At 37.5% G+C, this 19,553-nt stretch overlaps 1 protein-coding gene across 1 annotated transcript in view; it reads left to right on the forward strand.

Moving 5' to 3' along the window:
* The window catches only part of USH2A (usherin), a 396,109-nt gene that overhangs the window by 26,514 nt on the left and 350,042 nt on the right, over window positions 1–19,553 (forward strand). The window contains 6 exon segments of the mRNA XM_050894852.1: window positions 9,131–9,266; window positions 10,283–10,346; window positions 12,745–13,039; window positions 14,351–14,535; window positions 17,654–17,875; window positions 19,192–19,285. Of these exon segments, the coding sequence (XP_050750809.1) occupies window positions 9,131–9,266; window positions 10,283–10,346; window positions 12,745–13,039; window positions 14,351–14,535; window positions 17,654–17,875; window positions 19,192–19,285 (996 nt within the window).

A 19,553-nucleotide genomic window follows, 5' to 3' on the forward strand; every position in this document is an offset into this window, starting at 1 on the left:
ATGGCCCCGAGCCCTCTTTGTTTTCTTCCTGTAAAATGCTCTTTGGCCTGAGAACCAAAGATGTGCGAAAAGCATCACATTGAAACCTACATAGATGCCAGGGTTGCAGCTTGCCTCTATCTTCTTGTGCTCTTTTCCTTCATGCTTGCAGCCAAGTTGCTTCAAAGGCTTGAAATACAGAGGGGTGGGTAGTAGGTTTGGGTTTGCTCAGAGGTGCAGAGTTCTTACAGCTTAAAAACTTCATTTTTTGCCATGTGAGGGTAGTATAGGATTTGAATAATGGAAACACTGGAATTTAGTGAATAAAGTCATTTAATAACAGCAGGTAAAATAAATTTTATTATGTGCGTATCTTTTGCATTTGCTATAAGATAATGGGCAAACAATCTAAAAACAGCATTGAAGATTTTAAGTAGCTGTAATGGCTATATAAGGTAGTACTCCTTTTCTCCTGTAGTTGGTAAGAAAGAGAAATGCATTTGAAATTGAGACAGGGTTCTAGCTGAAGCAGCACCAAGCTCACTGGCAAACTCATCAGGAAGTTGTTTTACTGGTATAGACGGTGCCATTTGTCTGTCAAGTGTTATGCAGATAAATTATCTGAGCTGGCTTGTCCCCCTGGATATTATTCTTTAATTTCCATACCTCTCCCTCCCCCCATCCCCCTGTCCCTATTAACATTGTTATTTGCATCTTTTTTGGTCTGTTTGAGAACAAGATCCCAGACAAATTCCTCCTGACATATTCTTGTTCTCATATGTTTGCTACATAAATTCATTATCTCTTGCCAAGCTTTAGATCTGCCAAGTTCCCTCTGTGTTGTCTCAATTTTCATTCCAAATAAAAAAATTAAAATGCAAAGAGCAAAAGACCAGAAATCAACTCTTTTTATCTTAGGATTGTAAGCTTTGTCTCTGAGAGGGGGAAAAATAAAAAAAAAGAGCACGGGATTTTGATGTAGGTAAGACATCTGCCCAAACATCCCTAGCAATAATGTCATCACTGCCAAAATGTACTTACACTACAAAAATGTGCGATAGTGATTATTCCTGAATTATCCATTCAACTAAGGTTTTAAATTTGGGTTAGGCTGTATGTGGTATGTTGTAAGGAGAGATAAGCAATATAAGACTGTACGAGCGGGCTGTGCACCAGTGCCGGTGAGTCATGTGTGCAGTAGGAGGTGGTTGAATGTGGCGTGGAATCCTGACGCATCTGCAGAGGTTAAGCTGTGGAAACTACTGCACCTCTTTATTTTCTAAAGCAGTCATAAGGTGGCTGACAGAGAGATTACTTGAAGGCTTGGGAGCAGTAGAGGAATTTTGGGATAAACCGTTTATTTTGTTCTCTGTTTGTATTAATGTTTGAGAAAAGTAGTCCTTGGGGGCATGGAATCTGCTCCCACCTGGATTCACTACATTTTTTTGTGGTTTGCTTTTTTTTTTTTTTTTAAAAAGCTAAATGTAAATGTAGTGGATTAAAAAGAAGAAATAAAAATTAGTAGAATAATGAAATAAGAAGAATAAGGCAGAACTAGGGGGTAGGAAAGGAGCCTTTGAGATGAATGTTCAAGATGTGTAAATTCTGCAATTTATTCAGTGAAGGAAGGTGTTGAATTGTGGCAGAAAGTTGTCTGCCATTTCTGATGCATCAATTTAGGGGCACATAGACGCCCAGATTTTAAAAAATATGTAAAATGCAGCATTGTGGTTTTTGCTTGCTAGCTCTGCTTAAATGACGGCTGAAAGTAAACTTGGATTCATGCTTATGGTTTCATCCTATTTTTTTCCCCAAAATTCCATTCGTCCACTTTGTGTTGCTTAAGTCCATATCACTGACCTTTCCTCTTTACAGAGATTCACTTAGGAAATATTAAAGCTGTGTGGAAGCCTTTGTAACTGCAGCTTCCGCAAGATTTGCAATTATGCAAGAAAACACCGAAATACATACCTGTGTGCGTCTCATCTCTTTGATATGCAAAAACCCTTTACTGTATCTTTTATTAACTGTTATGCTTCTGTTTCACACCTGCTTTCGCAGAGTAGAGATATGAACCCACATGTCCCCCAGTGGTAGAATATGCCGTATATCTTTATATGAGCAGGCAGAAAGAGCATATTTAGACAGGTTGAAGGTGAAAAAGATTTTTATGCTCAAGTTTCTGATTAGACCATTATAGCAGCATCACTAATTCCCCTCCTTCCATCTATTGTCTTCCCTCATCTGTTGTCATCAGTGACCACTGTTGATTTGTTGACTCTATTAAAGTATTCAAGGAAGCCACAGGCCTGTCATTTTGGTCATAACCTTAATCTGTTTTCTCACCTTGGGAGAAAATGTGTTAATACACTGTCTGTTTCTATAGAATGAACTCATTGAAAAAGTTCCTGATGCAACAAATCTGCAATACGTTTAGAAGAAAAAAAGGTTTTCTGAATCTTGGTTATTTTAACAGATAGCAAGCTGTATTTAGGTAGCAACTTTTATAAGAACCATACCAAATTAAGTGACGGCAAGCAATTGTAATGGTATGTTGTGTCGTAATTTTTGAGCTGGATGAGTCACAACTTCTCTTGATTTCTCATAATCTCTGATTCCTTGTTATTTCTGAATGATTAAGCAAATCATTTATGCTAACTTCTGCTTTCATTTACATCTCTGTAAAGCCTGTGTAACTTTATTGATTCTGGAGTTGCTTTAGCTTTTATAGCGACTAGGGGAGGGGTCATTTCTGCCAGTTTGCTGATCTGGAAAACAAATGGAACTTTCTTTTTTTTTTTTTTTTTTTTTATGCCTTACAGGTAAATTGTATAGCTACCTAATTGCACTTCATAAAGCACTTCCAAATTCTTCATATTGTGTATCACCTTCTTTATAATAATAAAATTATTTCTATTTCTGAGAAACTTCTTGCTATGCAAATAGAGCTTATTTAAAGGATAAACTAATACAGACTTGTTTGAGTTTTCTTACAGTTTATTTTTTGTTCACTTATTTGGAGGAGAACTTGCTTGTTTTCTCATATTTGAGAGACAGGCTTTATGTTTGTATTTAATTTTTAAATTTAGCTTGCATTTGCAGCTAGCTAAATTTGCATTTTTAACTTAAAAATTAGCTTTTTTTTTTTTAGTTTGCAGATACCTGATATTTGGAAGTATCTTGTTCAGTGTCTGGTCCATATTTGAAAACAGTGGTGTCCATTACATGTGCTGAAATGTATTCCATTTCCTAGTATTTATCTGAAGATGAATTTTTGGTCCTTGTCCTTGTTTTATATGTGGCGGTCATTCCTGCCCCTGCCATCTGAGACTTTCTTTGATGGTATAAATAGCCTTAAGAGCTGAAGTTACAGTTGAAGTGCTTGCCATCACTAAGTTGGCTGGATAACTAAATAGGCCAGGGTTGGTATCATTTGGCTTGAATGACTGGAAAAGATTTTTTTTTTCCTTTCATTTTTGGTGCCAGAGTTCTCTCTGTTGTGGAACTCCTCATTTATGGCCTGCAAATCTGGGAAGAAATCCATCTGGTTTCTTCATCTGTCTCGCCAGACACTGTGATCTAGTTATTAGAACAATAGATGATGAGAAGAAACTTTAAGATTCAATTGTATTTTATGGTTACTAGAAGCTATGATGAATAGGAGTAAAAAGAATGTGTGTTTAAGCAGTAGAAGAGATTAATGTTGCCTTGAAATAACTCCCCTTAATTTATCTGTAATATTTTAATAAATCTTTCCCATGCCATTAAATACTGGGATAGGAAAGATAACCTAAAGGGAAAGATTGTACTTACTAAAAAACAGGTATGTCTTTGAAACATATAATAATTATAAATTCTAAAACATTTGGGAAAGAGACTACCGCATCTGTTGGTTGTATGTCATTTAGTGCAGTGGAGTTTTGATCTCTGGTTAGTGATCTTGAGCTCTGCTATGATATATTTAGATATTCTTTATTATTTTTTAGTGGATCATAAAGGATTCTTTTCCATGTCTCTCCTTCCCATCTTACTTATTAGAAATAATTTTGCACAAGGTATGTGGGTAGTATTAATATTAGGACTTATTTTTAATGGAAAAATCTTACTGATGCAAAAAGATCATAGCATCCACTGAAGAAGAATTCACCTACTTAACTTCATTTATTTTGGCTGAAATGATGCAATTCAGTTCTACATGGAAGAGACTAAAATTATCTCAGTTGCCTTTATATACATAAATATGTAACAGGACATTTTGATGACAGGATGATTAATGTGTGAAGAAAAAGTGTATGTTGCTTAAATGTGCCAGATATCACACACGCATGTTGCAATGTAATATATGTGTGTGTTATTACCTGAAAGCCAAAACTTTGTAGATTGGCGTCTCAGAATTCCCCCAAATTGGCTTTGGCTTGGAAAGTGCCATTGGAGCTCAAAAAAGGGGAATCAGCTGTGTCTTCTACTTGGTACACAGAATGTGTTCTGCCTCTGTGTTAATGAAGAGGAATATTAGGCTTTTCTTGAAAAAAGCATGTTGATAATTTTTATTGAAATACTAAATATTTTTATTATACCTCTTATACTGTTTATTTATACCTGTTATACTATTTATTTATGTATACATTTGTTATACCATTATAAGTTATACCTAACACTACAGTTCAAGGCTTTAAAAAAAAAAAAAAAAGAGAGAGAAAGAAAAAAAACCCATGGTATTCTTGAATCAATCTATACAGTGGATGCCTTTGGGGGAAGTACAAGTTTTTGCATTCAAGGAGCAGCTATACAAAGTCATGTAAAAGAAATCCATGAAAAGCTACTAAATATATAGACACCATGGCTGGCTGATGAAGTCTCTGAGCTGCCGGTGGTTTGAGGTTCAAAGAGTATTCAGGAGCAGTATCATACGTGCTTACCATGCTCCTGTATGCTCCCCTGCTTCTGCTTTTTGCCATAGTTAGTCCCTTAGTCTTAGCCAGTACAACTGCTCTGAAGTGCAGTATTTGGTTGTGATGCTTCTTTTTTGTCACACAGATTACTGCAATATAGTGGAAGTTTCTGGCTTTTGTTTACACGACAGCTCTGCCTGATCCAAACCAAGTGGCAAAATTCATGTTAAATTTCATTGCTATGTTTTCATGGGTAGGGTCTGAGTAGCACAGAACTTCAGGTGAGAAAATAAACAGTTGTAATACCTTTTCTGTCCCTATCTCATTTTATAAGCAGTAGCTTGTGCTTCAGTGTGTCCTCCTTCATTCTGCACTACAGTGACCCATAGGGCAGCGAATTTTTCCTAGGTAGGGTGATTGGATTTGGTATTGCTGGTTCTGATGGGCAATGTGCTTGTGACGGAGGACCGTAAGAGCTTCATTCGGCATTCACTGAAGGAACTTGTCTATCAGCTCATTGGCCCAGCACCTCTCATCTTTGAAACTCTTCTGGATCATAACAAGAATGCTATTAGAGGAAAGATTATGGATATCTTTCACCATCTCAGTTCACCATCAAATGGATTTTCCATTGCTTGGAATTGGTATTAGGCTCTGCATTGGCAGAGGCTAATGTAGTTGCAGAGTGAATTTATCTTAGTAACTAATCCTTGCCACCTCCCTGTGAGGTGATTTGCTAAGTATCTGACAGATGGGGAAGCACGGGAGGGAGGGATGGTTTCAGAGCTGGGATTAGAGCGCTGATGTCCCAGGCTTCTGGTCCTGCGCTCTGCACAACCATGAGGCCAGCCTTTCCTACCTATCTCCTGTTACTCTCTTGGGGCAAATTCCTACTGAACGTTATTAATAAAGACAACGGGAATAATCCTGTTGTCCTAGTCAGGAGTGAAATTAATCTTCTATTTCTGTGGTATTGTATGCAATTTAATGCTAACGGTCAGGAGACCTTAAATAACCACATCAAACTGCCAATTTGGTGCCAGCCTTCCTTCTTATTTAGCTTAGTCTAAACTGACACCAAACTTTGAGACATTCCTCTCCTCCCACAGTGGAGAGCCGCTGGGATTTTTTATACCACACATGGTTTCCCTCCTACATTTTCCTCCCATGTCAGATATTCATACCCCCTTTAATAACCAGCAGGGGGATCATTACATTGAGCTACTGCCAAATGCATAATGACTGCTGCCTTTGCCTTACACAGTCACTGCACTACTGATATCCAATTCAGCATTGTAAAGTGCTTAGGGCTACCTTGGGGATGTGCTATATTAAACCCAACTATTCTAAATCCTATTTAATACAAAGAGATTGGTGGTGGGGGAGGGGGGGGAAGATTTAAAATTGTCATTAGTCACCTATTTTCAACAGGTAAAAATACCTGGTCACTTAGGGCCCAATTCTGTCACTCTTAAGTCATAAATAGTCCCACTGATTTTAGTAGGGGGTGCATGAAGGCGAGCACTCTGCTTACCACTGGGGGAGGCAGAATCGGGTCCTATAGAAGCTGCAGCTGAGACGGTAAGTTTGCAAGGAGCTGATGGGGATGAGTGCGCCCATTTCTGAATTCCACTTACAAATGTTTTACAGTGAAAACAGGAAAGCGGAAACATGCTTCATATCTGACTAAAAATAAAGGTACTCTTAAACTTGTAAAAGACAACATTTTTATTTGAATGATATGACAGAGCTGCCAGAGGAGTGTTACCTGCTATAAAGAAAGCTTAAGAATTATTACCTTTATTAGACCAGTGACACTGAGCTTTAGCCATACATTTCTAACTTCTGTCCCTCTACAGAGACAATTTTCTTTTCTTAAATAAACTGTCATGCTAGTGTTAATATATTGTTGGCTCCCTCATACTCTGAGAATACTGCTGATATAAAACATGTATATGTTAGATTGGTAATAGTATCTTTAGTGTAGCTGACTAGAACAAATGTGTTTCCCTCATGGCTGTGCTAATGTGATAAAGGAAAATTGGCTGTTCATCAGCTTTTGGCTGGGTAAAGACAGTAGAGATGGAACCACATTCTTTTTTATGCATTAATACCACTGAGAACTTTTCACTAGTTATATTTCATGTGTGGGCATGTTGTGCAAAGATGTTGTAAAACATGAGATAATGCTACAAATAACAAAGTAGAAAAGCCTGTATCTTTTATGATGATAACAGTCAAACACCAAATGACAGTAACAGGCTGTAAAAAATGTGATGCAGAAAAAAAATGCAATGTAACCACCATATACACATATACTTAGGCTCTTGCAAATAGGGCATCAGATGTTTAGAGGGCTTTGAATTAAAATTAAATAAAAAACTGTTGTATTTAGGTCATTCATGTGTCAACACAAAAGATAATTTAAAATGAAGAGATGTATTTTGAGCGGTGAAACTCATGCAATAACTTTTTGAACAAATCTCAAGGCTTAGTAATTATGATAATAGCCTTCAAATTTCCATCAGTGGAAGGGCAATAAATATTCCTGTCTAAATTTGGGAAATATTAACTGAATGTGGAAATGGCAATAAAGCTCAGCATGTATGTGTATGTTTGAAAGTGCAGTTTAAGGAGAAAAATTCATCTGGACAATTTTGTGTGAAGTCTAAATAAAAAAAAATCCAAACAAAACCCTCCATCTCATTTCATATTTTCTTCCTTAAAATACTGATAGACTCATGTTGCCCGAGGCACTGATGCTGATCATCTGAGCTCAGATTTATAGATAATTGTGTCCGTTTATCTTGATCTGAAATTTGAAAGACTTTATTGGTGGAATAGCATTGTGAGTGCTTATATTGTGGTTTTCAAACTGATATTTTTTCAGGTTCTGGCTTTCCTCTTTGCAACAAATTCTTCTGGCTTGTAAACCTTCTGTTTGTCCTCACATGTATATTGTTCTTATGGAAGCAATTATTCCAGGTTTATTTTGTTTTGATTAGCGTGGGTATCAAGATGGACTAAAGCACTCTAGTTTTATTTGGCCTCTGTAGACACGATTCACCAGGCATCCGTATCTGCAAAATTAAAATAACATTCTGTAAACTGGCAACAACAAAACAATGTTTCAAAATCTGAAGGCTACCAAGCTCTCATGTGAAATAAGCCTTATGCAAGCTAAATACTGCTAAAAATCAAGTCGTTTCAGTTTTGCAAATAAATCACTTTCTGAAATAAATGAGATTAAGTTTATTCAGTAAACAATTCAACAGAGTTCAAAAGTTTTGAATAAGTTGAACTTAGTTTCTATAATTAACTTCATTAATGGGAAGCTGACTATAGCCACGATGCCTCCAGTTTTCATTTTGTATGTGCCTGTATTTTTTAAATGAGAGTATTGAATTTCATAAAATGTAAGGCTGAAAGGCACTCCCATATTATTAAACTTTTTCTAATTTTATGTAACCTAAACATGAGGATTTCTAATGCAAAAAAGTACTTTGTAAAAGCTCAGCATCTTGTGACTTTGTGGAGCTGGGAGAATGCCATAAAGTATTTCTATGAACGTTAGCTCAAATTTAAAATGAATTGGCAGGGAAGGGAATGCTTGCAGAAAACAGTACCCTGGGGTGCTGGCTGAGTGCATATTCCAAGCCAAGGGTTCCATTGATGTAAGGGAATTACCCACTGGGTGTAAAGCAGATGTAGCCAGTTCCTATACCGTTCCCTTCAGCCCTTGTAGAAGGAAACATGCTGGGGTTAGGGAGGCATTTTGGAGGGGTGTTAGAGGCCTGGCTGAAACGTGCTGCGTTTGGTTATCCTGAGTATGGTATATAGCCCCTTGAGGCCTGTTTGAACTGATGTGTGTGAGAAGAGCTCTGACAGCTATAACATGTGCCCATGGCCTGAAGTGGTGATGTAGCTGTAACCAGCCTCGTACCTTGTGAAACAGGCCCACCCTTCTCCTTTTCCTCTCTTCCCCCTCCCTGCCAGATCACTCTACTGTAGTTTCTTCTTTGATTTAACCACTGTAGAAATTTTATACTCCATGCATCTGAGTGATGATCTTATTAACTGGATTGCTAATGGATGGACAGAAAAGAGGTAACTACTTTCAGTAGGCACCGAAAATAAAGACACACAGCAAGTAGGTTGAAGTAATGTTAACGGTTAATCAGTGATAGACGCAATATGTAGAGAAATCAAAGTGATTGCATAATGAAGCATGTGTTTGCCCCTTTGCATTGGTTCTATAGGTGCATCACAGCAGAATTAGTTTCTTCTTGAATGGCTGGGAAGATGACAACACACCTTTTGATTCAAGGATTCTTGTGGGAACAGTTGCAGATACTGATGCTGATGGTACACTGCAAATTGGACAAAGCTTCACAGGTAAATCTTGTAGTATTTTAGTGATCCCGTAGGATCATAATTTATTCTCTGTGTTATTGCATATAGGTAGGTTTTCCTGCATTCTCCAAAACATAGGTATATAAGGTGACACATTCCATTAATTTACAATCATAGTTTTTCTGAGTAAATATATGAAACTATTTCAGAATGGGATTGTGCATGGCCGCTAGACTACACTCCTCTCCAGAGTCAGGAATAGAGCTGAAGATTTCTGGCTGTTCATGTTCGTCAGTTCTATCAATACTCACATAAACCACTAGCAGAATGAGAATCCCTCAGCCTCTAGTAATGCATGATAGCGTTACTCTTCATCGACATCTAGAATTTTATATGTTCTAACAGCATGACATGATCATTGCAGAACAGCTGGGGGATGTTTTGTTGCTCTTCCACAAATTCTTGGCTCTGCAGATGTACGAACACTGACTGTTGCTCTTCAGGAACATGCACAATTTGAAGCTAACTCCTAAATGTAACTATATGTCACTTAAACAAATTTATTGTGCTCTTGGGCAAGAAAGTCATTCTGTGCCCCATTTCTTAAAGCTTGTGTTTGGAAATGTGTTTTGTTGTGATTTTGATTCTGAATAGTGGATAACTAATAAACGTATAAAAGAAAGGAATATTTTAAAATGCTTTTTATCTTTATTGTATAAATTGATAGGTACAGTTGTACCTACTGTATCTCTTCTCTAATTAGAGGTGGCACATGGACTGGCTCATTACTTCTGTCTAATGAGCCGATCCTTGTGCCACCTCTCTAATCAGAAAAGAGATAGGTACAAAATGTTCTTATAAAGTTATTATAAATCATTCTTTTTTATCAAAAAAATTAAGTCACTGCCCTCTATAGTTTTGTCCAGGTCCAAGATGGTTTCATTCAGGAGGGGTAATTGTGCAAGAGAGGTCTCAGAGTGCTGGATTAAAGGTGCTCTCATGCAGTGCAAAGCTGCCTCCTGCTCAATAGATTACTTATTTATAGTATATTTTCTTAGGTTTAGAACAATTTGTTGGAAGAATGCAAGATTTTCGATTTTACCCAGTGGCACTTACAAACAGGTAAAGAACCTTTATTTTTGTGAACAAATAAGAGTGTGGTGAGAAGAAAGAATAGGTAACAATATGCTTATTTCCCAAAGTATAGCGCTTTTCAGATGTCTCCTTTAGATGATTGCTTATGATGATGCAGTTTACTGAACTTCATTTCAAAGATGACTTTTAATCTAAAAAATATTGAGTTAAAATAAATTCAACAACTTGATGTGTTTTGCTTTTGAACTGTTGCTTAAACATAGCTAGTTCACGTAGTAGTATATGTAGTGAAACTCAACACTCAGTAATAAATGTGTGCTTTCCATGTTATTATTGTCCCTGTTACAACCTGACTTAGTAAGTGTTCTTGCAGAGAGTAGATCCAGTTGCTAGATTGCAATCCTTATAAACTGTCTAGGTGTTATCAATTCATCATAATTCTGACATAATAGTGTGTGCTGATAAGCTTAGTCCTGCTAGGTGAGGCTTGCCAAGCTTTCCCAGAGCTCCATGTAAACTGTAGGGTGAGGAAGGGAGCATAGCAGGCCAGTCCAGTTTAGATCACTCAAATACTGGTGATCCAAATGAAGAGGACAGGCACTCCATCTGGTCAGCATGCTGGCTTTGTGGCTGCGTGCTCCCGTGCTTAGTAGTTCCTTTCCTCTGGTTTCATACCTTCTCCATGGTATCAGACGTCCATGTCAGGTATTCTTGATGCTCCCTCCACCCCATGCACGCACCCCTGCTCTGAGGTGCTATTGTCTTAACTGTTCATTGCTTTCTATATTAGATTGTCACCATAAGCCGCCAATGACTTCACTAGCTCAGCCCACATAGCCCTAGGCAATTGCTTTGACTTCCTCCATTCCTGAGGCCAAATTGCGGTTGCCACTGCAATTTCTGTTGCCCTCCAGCCTCCCTTCCTAGCGCATTACAAAGAAATGTTACCTTTGTTATCCAGCTCATGCTGGATTAATCTAGTTAATTCAAACTGGCCAGAAGTAGTCAGGTCCTATTTGTCTGTGTGGTGCTTCTGGGTAGGCTACACGCAACGGTACTCATGACTGCAGACCTTAAGGCTACTTAATGATAGTCTTTCAATAAGATATAGAGCAGTTTCCTAGGAGCTCAGCTGTCTGCAGGACATTAAGATGAACTGAGCTCCTGTGAATTTAAAGTATTAACAGGAATCTGAATTCCAAGTTGTATGAAAATCATGTTGGCTGTACTCTTTCAGAGCAATGCTTGTCAAATCCTTTGAACTACGGTTTAAGTCAGTGAAATGAATGAAGTTTAAAAATTGAAAGATAAGGTATTTTACAAAGTGTTGTGACCTAATGATGTCTTTGTAGATGTAGTTTTATATCCACAAATAACTTGGTCCAAAATGTTTATCTGGGATATAGATAGGGATATCCTTCCTATCTGGGAAGGAAAGTCTTGCCTGCATATCAGTTAATTTAAGTCTATGGCTATCTAAAAGGTCCTGTAATTTTGGGTTCTGTGGAATTTGTAGTGGCAGCTAGCAAGTATTTATTTGCTTAATAAGTATACAAAAATTATGTTCTTACTGATAAAGTAGGAAAATGGGAAAAGTAAGAGTTTTTTAATTTAAAAATTCAGTATCTTCTAGGCTCACAAAATCCTTCTTTTACACCAGAGATGAGTAGATAAAGGTTTAGGCAACCTGCCCATGTCGTTCATATGTCTATCTGCTTGCCTACCTACCTACCTATGTATCTATTTCAGTTGCTGATGTCAGAGGGAACTAAAGTGACTCAATGGCTTTGACATGGGCTGTAAGAAGCAACTAGACTGATCACAGACTGGGGCAGCTAAAAAAGTGGGCATTTGTATTAAAGTTAGTTAAAAGTGAAAATATTTCTATCCAGATTTTCTAAGGTGCAATGTGATATTGCTCAAGCTGGTCTTTTTGGAGGATTTGAGTGCAAACATTCAACTCATCTGTGGTTATAGGCAATATGACAATGCTATGGTATGCTTAAGAACAGTGTTCAGATCACTGATTGGAGTCAGACATGATGCTGTAATAAAATATTTTTCTCCTTGCATCTAGGGCTGGATTCAGCCTTTAGCTTCAGACACCCCAACAAGGAGCTCATTTCCCTTGGCTCCATATATGTCTGTGGAGCTCCATATATGTCTGTGGAGCAATGAAAGCAACTCCAGAGTGCTTCTTCACAGACACCTTCTGAAGATGCCTGCTGCTTACCATCGCTTGCGTAGGGACCCTGAGTGGCCTGATTCCTAGCTAATTGCCCCATTTATGTGAGATGAAACCAGGCCTTTAGGGCTTCTACTATAATCTAAGCTGAGTTTTGTTTATTCTATGAGCCTAGAGGCACAAAGTGGCACTTGTCCTTTTCTATCATGTATGTAATTACTCTTTTATATGCTGTGACAGAGACATTTTGGAAGTATTCTCTGGAAAATTTCCTCATCTGCATACCCAATCTGAGTGCCGCTGTCCTGGAAGTCATCCCCGGGTACACCCATTGATACAGAGGTACTGCATCCCTAATGGTGCAGAAGATACCACTAACGACAGAGTGCTGAGGTTGGATGCAGAAGCCCATCCGCTGTATTACATCAATGATGATGACATTGGGACCACCTGGATTTCATCTGTGTTTGCTAATACTGCAGGTCTGGATCATGGTGTTTCAATCACAGTAGATTTACAAAATGGACAGTATCAGGTAATGAGAAGATTACATTCGCTATTTATTAAATCAAAACTACGAAAAGATTTTTGTAGGCATTTCATTACAATTTTGAGGAAATTCAAACCTTATGCTTTAAGATGTTATCCTTAGAGGACCAGGAAGAAAACTTCCTTTATCAGCATGAAACAATGCAAAAGGCAACAGAATGCATTATGGTTCTTGTCATTCTCTTTTGATGTGCCTTGGCTGTTGTAATAAGCAGTAATCTAGAATAGATATACCAGAGTGGATATCCTGTGTGAAGACAAGAATATTTAGGACTTGGTTGCTCTCTTTTAAGTCCACTTTTGTAAATTTCAACTTTAATTTCTATTAAAACTTGAGGTGCTTGTTTTATACCTTCTGGTAGAAAGCTGACTGCGGTCAAATGGAATTTAACATGTCTGCAGCACACTGACATATCAGAGGGGATTTCTGTTTTGTGGATGTTCTGGAGATGGTAGTTCAGCCTCCTGAAGAATGTGGAAGGAGAATGCGATAAGCAGGCAAGGTTCCTGAAGGGGCCAAGCTGCACCTAGCGCTTCACTATGCTGTTGAAGAGTGTCAGGATGTCTTGGAAGGAGGGACATATCAGTAGTGGGGCTGTATTCACAATAGGGGCTCTACCAAATTTCCATATATTCTTGCTAGCTTATCTTTTTTTCTTTTTTTGTCATTAATGGTGAGAAGGGAAAGAATATGGTGTCAGGTTTTGGCTACATAAGTAAGAATTAGTCCTTTAGTTAAAAGTGAGTTCAAATGCCTGTGAAGTTCTAAGACTTGGCTTATTTGACACACACATTTCTGTGTAAGCAGTATGCTGGGGGAAGTGCTCTTTAATACAACACAGGGTATTTGATAAGATTCCAAGCTAAAAATAGGGAGATTCCTAGGGGAACAAAAAAAAAAAAATAATTTATTTTTACCTGCTATCAGACAAACTACTCATCAAATATTTGGCAACACAAAGGTATGCCCTTTAAATGAATTTTTGCCAAAATAATATTACTGTAACAAATCGTGCACTCGACTTTGTAGTGCATTTTCAAATGGTCTGCAAGAAAAAGTGGAGTTCTGATGTAACAGTTCAGTTGTTGTGTAATAATATCTGAGAGATCAAAGAGCTTGTTTAACAAAAAACAAGCTTTGGTTTTAATTGGGAATATGTGGACTGAAGTATTGGTTCTTTTTCTGTCTGTAGGTGGTAAAGCAGACTATATTGTCATATTGAAAAAAAGGTTATATTCTCATTGTTTTACAACTTAGCCATTAATATCAGTTTATAAATTTGTTCTCTTCTTGTAGGTATTCTATATTATATTGCAGTTCTTTAGCCCACACCCTGAAGCAATAAGAATTGAAAGGAAAAAACGAGATGATCTAAACTGGGAAGACTGGCAGTATTTTGCTAAAAATTGCAGTATTTTTGGAATGGATAACAATGGATCTCTGGAAAAACCAGACTCTGTCAACTGTCTCCAGCTTCCTAGGTATGAGTGGGTATTATCTGCATAATACATATGCTTTGAACAGGTAACATCCTGACACAATTCATTTCTATGTCCCAATGAGACAGAATCTTTTAATTGGGTATACTCATTTATTATGGGCTGCTGAGTATATAAAAGATCCCAAATCTGACCTTTCGATTGAAGATTGCCAAAAGGTCATCTGTCATTTTATCAGATTTCAGACATTGAGGAATGTGACAAAATTGATTCCTCTGTTATTTTTGAGCTAGACTTTTGAAATTTTACATGCTTGTGTTTTGGGGGGCTGTCGTCAGTTCAATTACAGAACATTGAGATGAAGAGTGGAGGAAGGTACTGATATAACACATTGTTTTAAACTATCTAGTGAATGTGAAAGTGTACTTTCTGATCTCCGAGAGTGCAACTTGTTCTGAAGCTTAGAAGAGAGGCCAAACTTAAGTACAAAAGCCAATCATTCAGCCTTACTACTAATTGTGCAAAACATGTAAGAAAAGGGTTGAAAATGGTATCTTGAAGCTTTCTAATCTTTCAAAGCAAGAACCAAAAGAAAATGGGGGGGGGCGAGAAGGATCATTACCTTTTACAAACATGTTGCAAGCCTTTTTACTAGACAGTTAGCATGTGCAAATTTAAAAATATATGATATATACAATATACATTTCATAAATATAGCATATAACATATATAATATATAGTTCATATATATTATCTTTTTACACACACACATGCATGTATGTACATATACATATATTTGAATCTATATCACTACATATATTCAAATGCACTATCTCTTGCCTGAATTCAGATGCCAGTCAGTATTAGGCTTGTTTAGTACTTGGCTGGAAATCAGTGAAAAAATACAGTACCAGGTGCTGTAGGCATTTTGCTTTTTTTGTTGTTTCACTTTTGCTACCTTCCTAAGACTTTTCAATTGTCAGCATCTTTGTCTGTTCTCCAGGAGTTCAGTATTCTGAACAGAGGAGCATAAGGTCATCTGAGTTACACCAGTTTTCAGCAAAGGACTTTGAGCTTTATTGCTGGTCCTTGGAGCAAGGGGGTAGAGGAGAAGGGGAATCTCTTAAGTAAGCCAAACATTTTTGGATAAATAACCCAAATTGAGGTGTAATGCCCTTTTCAGCCCAGAAATATGTATTTGTATATTTTCTAAAAAGAACTGAGGAGTTAAATATGAACTGTTTCCATAAGTGTTTTGTAAGTAGTACTGTTTCTTGCCTTCGATTACAACGTAAATGATGATAGGAAGTGGTACAAATGAATGATTTCAGGTACAGCTGATGTACAGAAAGCTTTGTTTAAAAGATAAGGAAGATACCCTGTAATGGTGAGTATTCTGTGTACTCAAAGAGAAGTTACTGTTGGAAAAATGCTCCAAATTTGTGTCAGCAGTGTAGCAGAGCTCCCTGCGGAGACCTTTATAGGAGGGGAAGGTGATTTTATTGTAAAACAAAATGGGTTTCTCTCTCTCTCTCTCTCTCTCTCTCATATCTACATACTTCTAAGTGCCAAGATGTGTCCAAATTGTCTGTCCAGGATTTAGACACCAGTGTGCTTGTATCCTGGTGGCCTAGCCAGGACTCCTTGGGTTAACATGGAAGGCAAGTGACCTTGGCTTTGAAATCCTTGCCATGGCTTGAGGCATCTTGGTTTGGTGACCACATGCTAGTACCGAATGGACTCTTGTGTCCTTTAGGAGATGAAGGTGATTAAGGGTTTTTGTTTCTCCATCCTGTACCACCTCTGTAAGTCAGGAGTTGCTCGCTGTCCTTTGTCCCCCTATCAGAGGCTTGAATCTTTGCTTAGTCTGAATATTGGCTGACCCTTGTTTTAGGATCTCCTTTGTTTTCCTGGTTTCCAGAGCAGCTGTGTGTAGATGCCCTAAGATCTTGATGACCTGCTTATCTGGGTGCCATCAGCCTTACAGTCCCTCTGCTGTTCCTTCTGGTGCTTCCGTACCAAGAAGGTGTCATTCATCTGCCATTCATACCCCTCTTAACATTTCCATCACAGCTCTATGTGTCATGGAAGAAACACACTTTATTTAACTTTCTACAGAGGGGAAGAGAGGACATTATTGCCCAGAAAAACATACAGATATGTTCCACTGAGATTTTTGTGAAGCACTGACCTGGATAGGGGCACAGTAAATTCAAAGATCCTTCATGAAGACAGAGGAGTATGACTCAGCAGACCTAGTCTAACTACGAATCTCATCTTTCAAAAGCTCAGAGATATTTTGAAGTGATGAGAATTACATTTTTTGAATGTTGTATGTCAGGTGCCAGGTGGTACCATGGGATACCTATTTTTAATGAGCCCATGTAGGTGTGCGTATAAGCAGGCATTCTTGCCTCTTGCAGAGGCAAGTTCTACTCATAGCTAAATTCTGCCTAGTAAATATACCAACATGAGATATGATTCATACCATACTTGTTTGCTCAGCCTTTGCATGAATTCTCAGGACTGTCCTTCCCCTTCTTGGGCTTAAATATACAGTTTTACTCTCAATTCTGCTGCATTCCATTAAATTCTCTTGCACTCCACTCACTGGAAGGTGGCGTGTGTTTCTAACTCTGCTCACTCATTGGATGAGATGATACAGTCCAGTGACTCTGGAATTCAAAATATAATTGTTTCTGTATGCTTTTTATATGTGTTTAGCAGTATATAATTAACAATATGGGCATGTTAATTATCGTGTTAGTCATCTGAATGATTTCCTTATGTAGTTCAAGCAATGTTTCTCAAAGACATTGTCTTAAACCTTTTGAAAACTTAGTGCAGATGGCACTGTATCAGTCACACTTTATTCATATTTTGAAGTTGCCCTTTAGAGGCTTTACTTTTAATTGGAAACTTACGGTCTGGAGAAGAGCGTGGCAGTTTGGGGAAAAAGAGACATATAGAGGGCATTTCTTTTCCCCTGCTTGAATTCTGGTGACTGGGAATCCACTGACATAAGAATTTTCCCCAGAAACCACAAAAAACCTATGTACAGTTAAGTGGAGACCCTCTGTGAGAAAAGGATATTAGGAGATAGAATCTGTAAAATATGTGATATTTTGATTTTCATTTGTCTTCCTCTCTATTTAAACAGCTTTACACCGTATTCCCGTGGTAATCTAACTTTTAGTGTTCTTACCCCGGAACCAAATCACCGCCCTGGTTACAATGATTTTTACAATACTCCATCTCTCCAAGAATTTGTAAAAGCTACACAAGTGAGAATTCATCTCCACGGCCAGTATCATACTAATGAGTCTTGGGTAAATTTTAGGCATAGATACTATGGAGTTAATGAAGTTACAGTCAGCGGAAGGTAGGTGTTATGGAACTCTTCCCCCACCCATCACTGCCTTTGACTGTTACAGCTGTACAAAGTATATAATGACCTGCCTAAAATTTAATGAAGTTGTTCTGCTTTTACATTTATGAATGAGAAGGGAATTTGGTCTGAAGCAGTGCATCAAGTTTGAAATGATTGGTGTACTGTTTTTTTAAAACATTTGCTCACATGTTATTTTAAAATTAATTATACTTATTACACAAATCTGTCAAAAGCAGTCCTTTCCTTGGAATTACCAATGCCTCTAAGCAACGGCTTATGATTGAAACCATGGCTTGTGCTTTACTTCAGTAGCTCTTCCAAGTTTCATTATAGATTCCCAGACGTGGCAATTTTAACAGTCTTAATGCAGAGCTCATTCTTTGTTTTAGCTGTAGTTTTCCTTTTAAAACTGGGCAGCTGTCAGTAAAAGTGTTACATTATCTGTGACTGACAACTTTATTGTATATGATAAGTGTGCTGTCTTGTGAAAGGACTAATTATGCCCTGTAAATAATATGCAAATTTGGCAATGAAATAGTTTCCAAGAAGCATATGGTGCAGATTTTTGTTAATAAGTATTATTCCTGAAATTATTTTGGTAGTTCTCATTTTAAGAGAAAGCACCTCATTAGAGGTCATGTTTACCTTAAAATTTTCTACACTACTAATATGTTTTGATTATTGATTTAGATGTGTTATGATAATGCTTTCACTAAAATAGCTACAATCTTGGTGACTCTGTAATAGTAAAATAATTTCAGCTGTAGTTTGCAAAGCTATGCCATGCCTCCAGAAGAGCAGCCCTTCAGGTAGAGTGGGATGGTTATTGCCTATTAACTAATACTCTATAAAGATTTTATTTTAATAAGAAATTTTAACTGAGATCAAAATGGGTTAAACTAGAAAATTATGCTTGATAACGGTTAAGATTTCTTGAAAAACTATAGCCACACTGTAAGGCTTAATATTGATGAACAATTGCCATTTATTTAATAAAGTTTTACGTATTGATGTTATATACCGAAATGTAGTTTTCATTACATATTATATAAGGTAACAGTAGCTCTTCTACATGCCAGTTTTTATTTTCTTGGAAAGCAATTGTTGATACTTAAAAATATGTTGAGTGAAGTAGTCTTTTGTAGGTTACTGCACTTAAGAAAATTCTCTTTGGTGGTGTTTATTTGTTCTTAATAAAGAACCAGACTATGTAATACACAAAATTGTCTTCGTGACCATGTTATATATTGTTGGACAGATGTGTTTCCGTGTTTTAATTTTTTCTTCACTACCTGTTGTTCTTTCAGGTGTAATTGCCATGGCCATGCTGATAATTGCGATGCAACCATGGAACCATATAGGTGCCTGTGCGTCAAGGAAAGCTATACAGAAGGAAATAATGTTAGTCTCTCCTTTGTCTGTGTCACCTATGAACCGCCTCAAAACTGGGATTTTAGTCTTGGGAAAAAGTGTGTGTACGTGTGTTAGTGTTGTCCTAGCTTTTATAGGGAAACTTCCATAGCAGGGTATGTATTAAATAAGGTAACAAAAAACTCCCCCCTGGCCTCTGCCAAAAGCCATTCCACCACAGACCATTAGGAGTGCTGTGTTCAGGGATTTGAGTTCTTGTTAGAGGATTATGCCACTTCCAAATATTAGATGCAAACCT

This window comes from Gymnogyps californianus, chromosome 3 (assembly GCF_018139145.2).
Source record: "Gymnogyps californianus isolate 813 chromosome 3, ASM1813914v2, whole genome shotgun sequence".
Taxonomy (NCBI): Eukaryota; Metazoa; Chordata; class Aves; order Accipitriformes; family Cathartidae; genus Gymnogyps; species Gymnogyps californianus.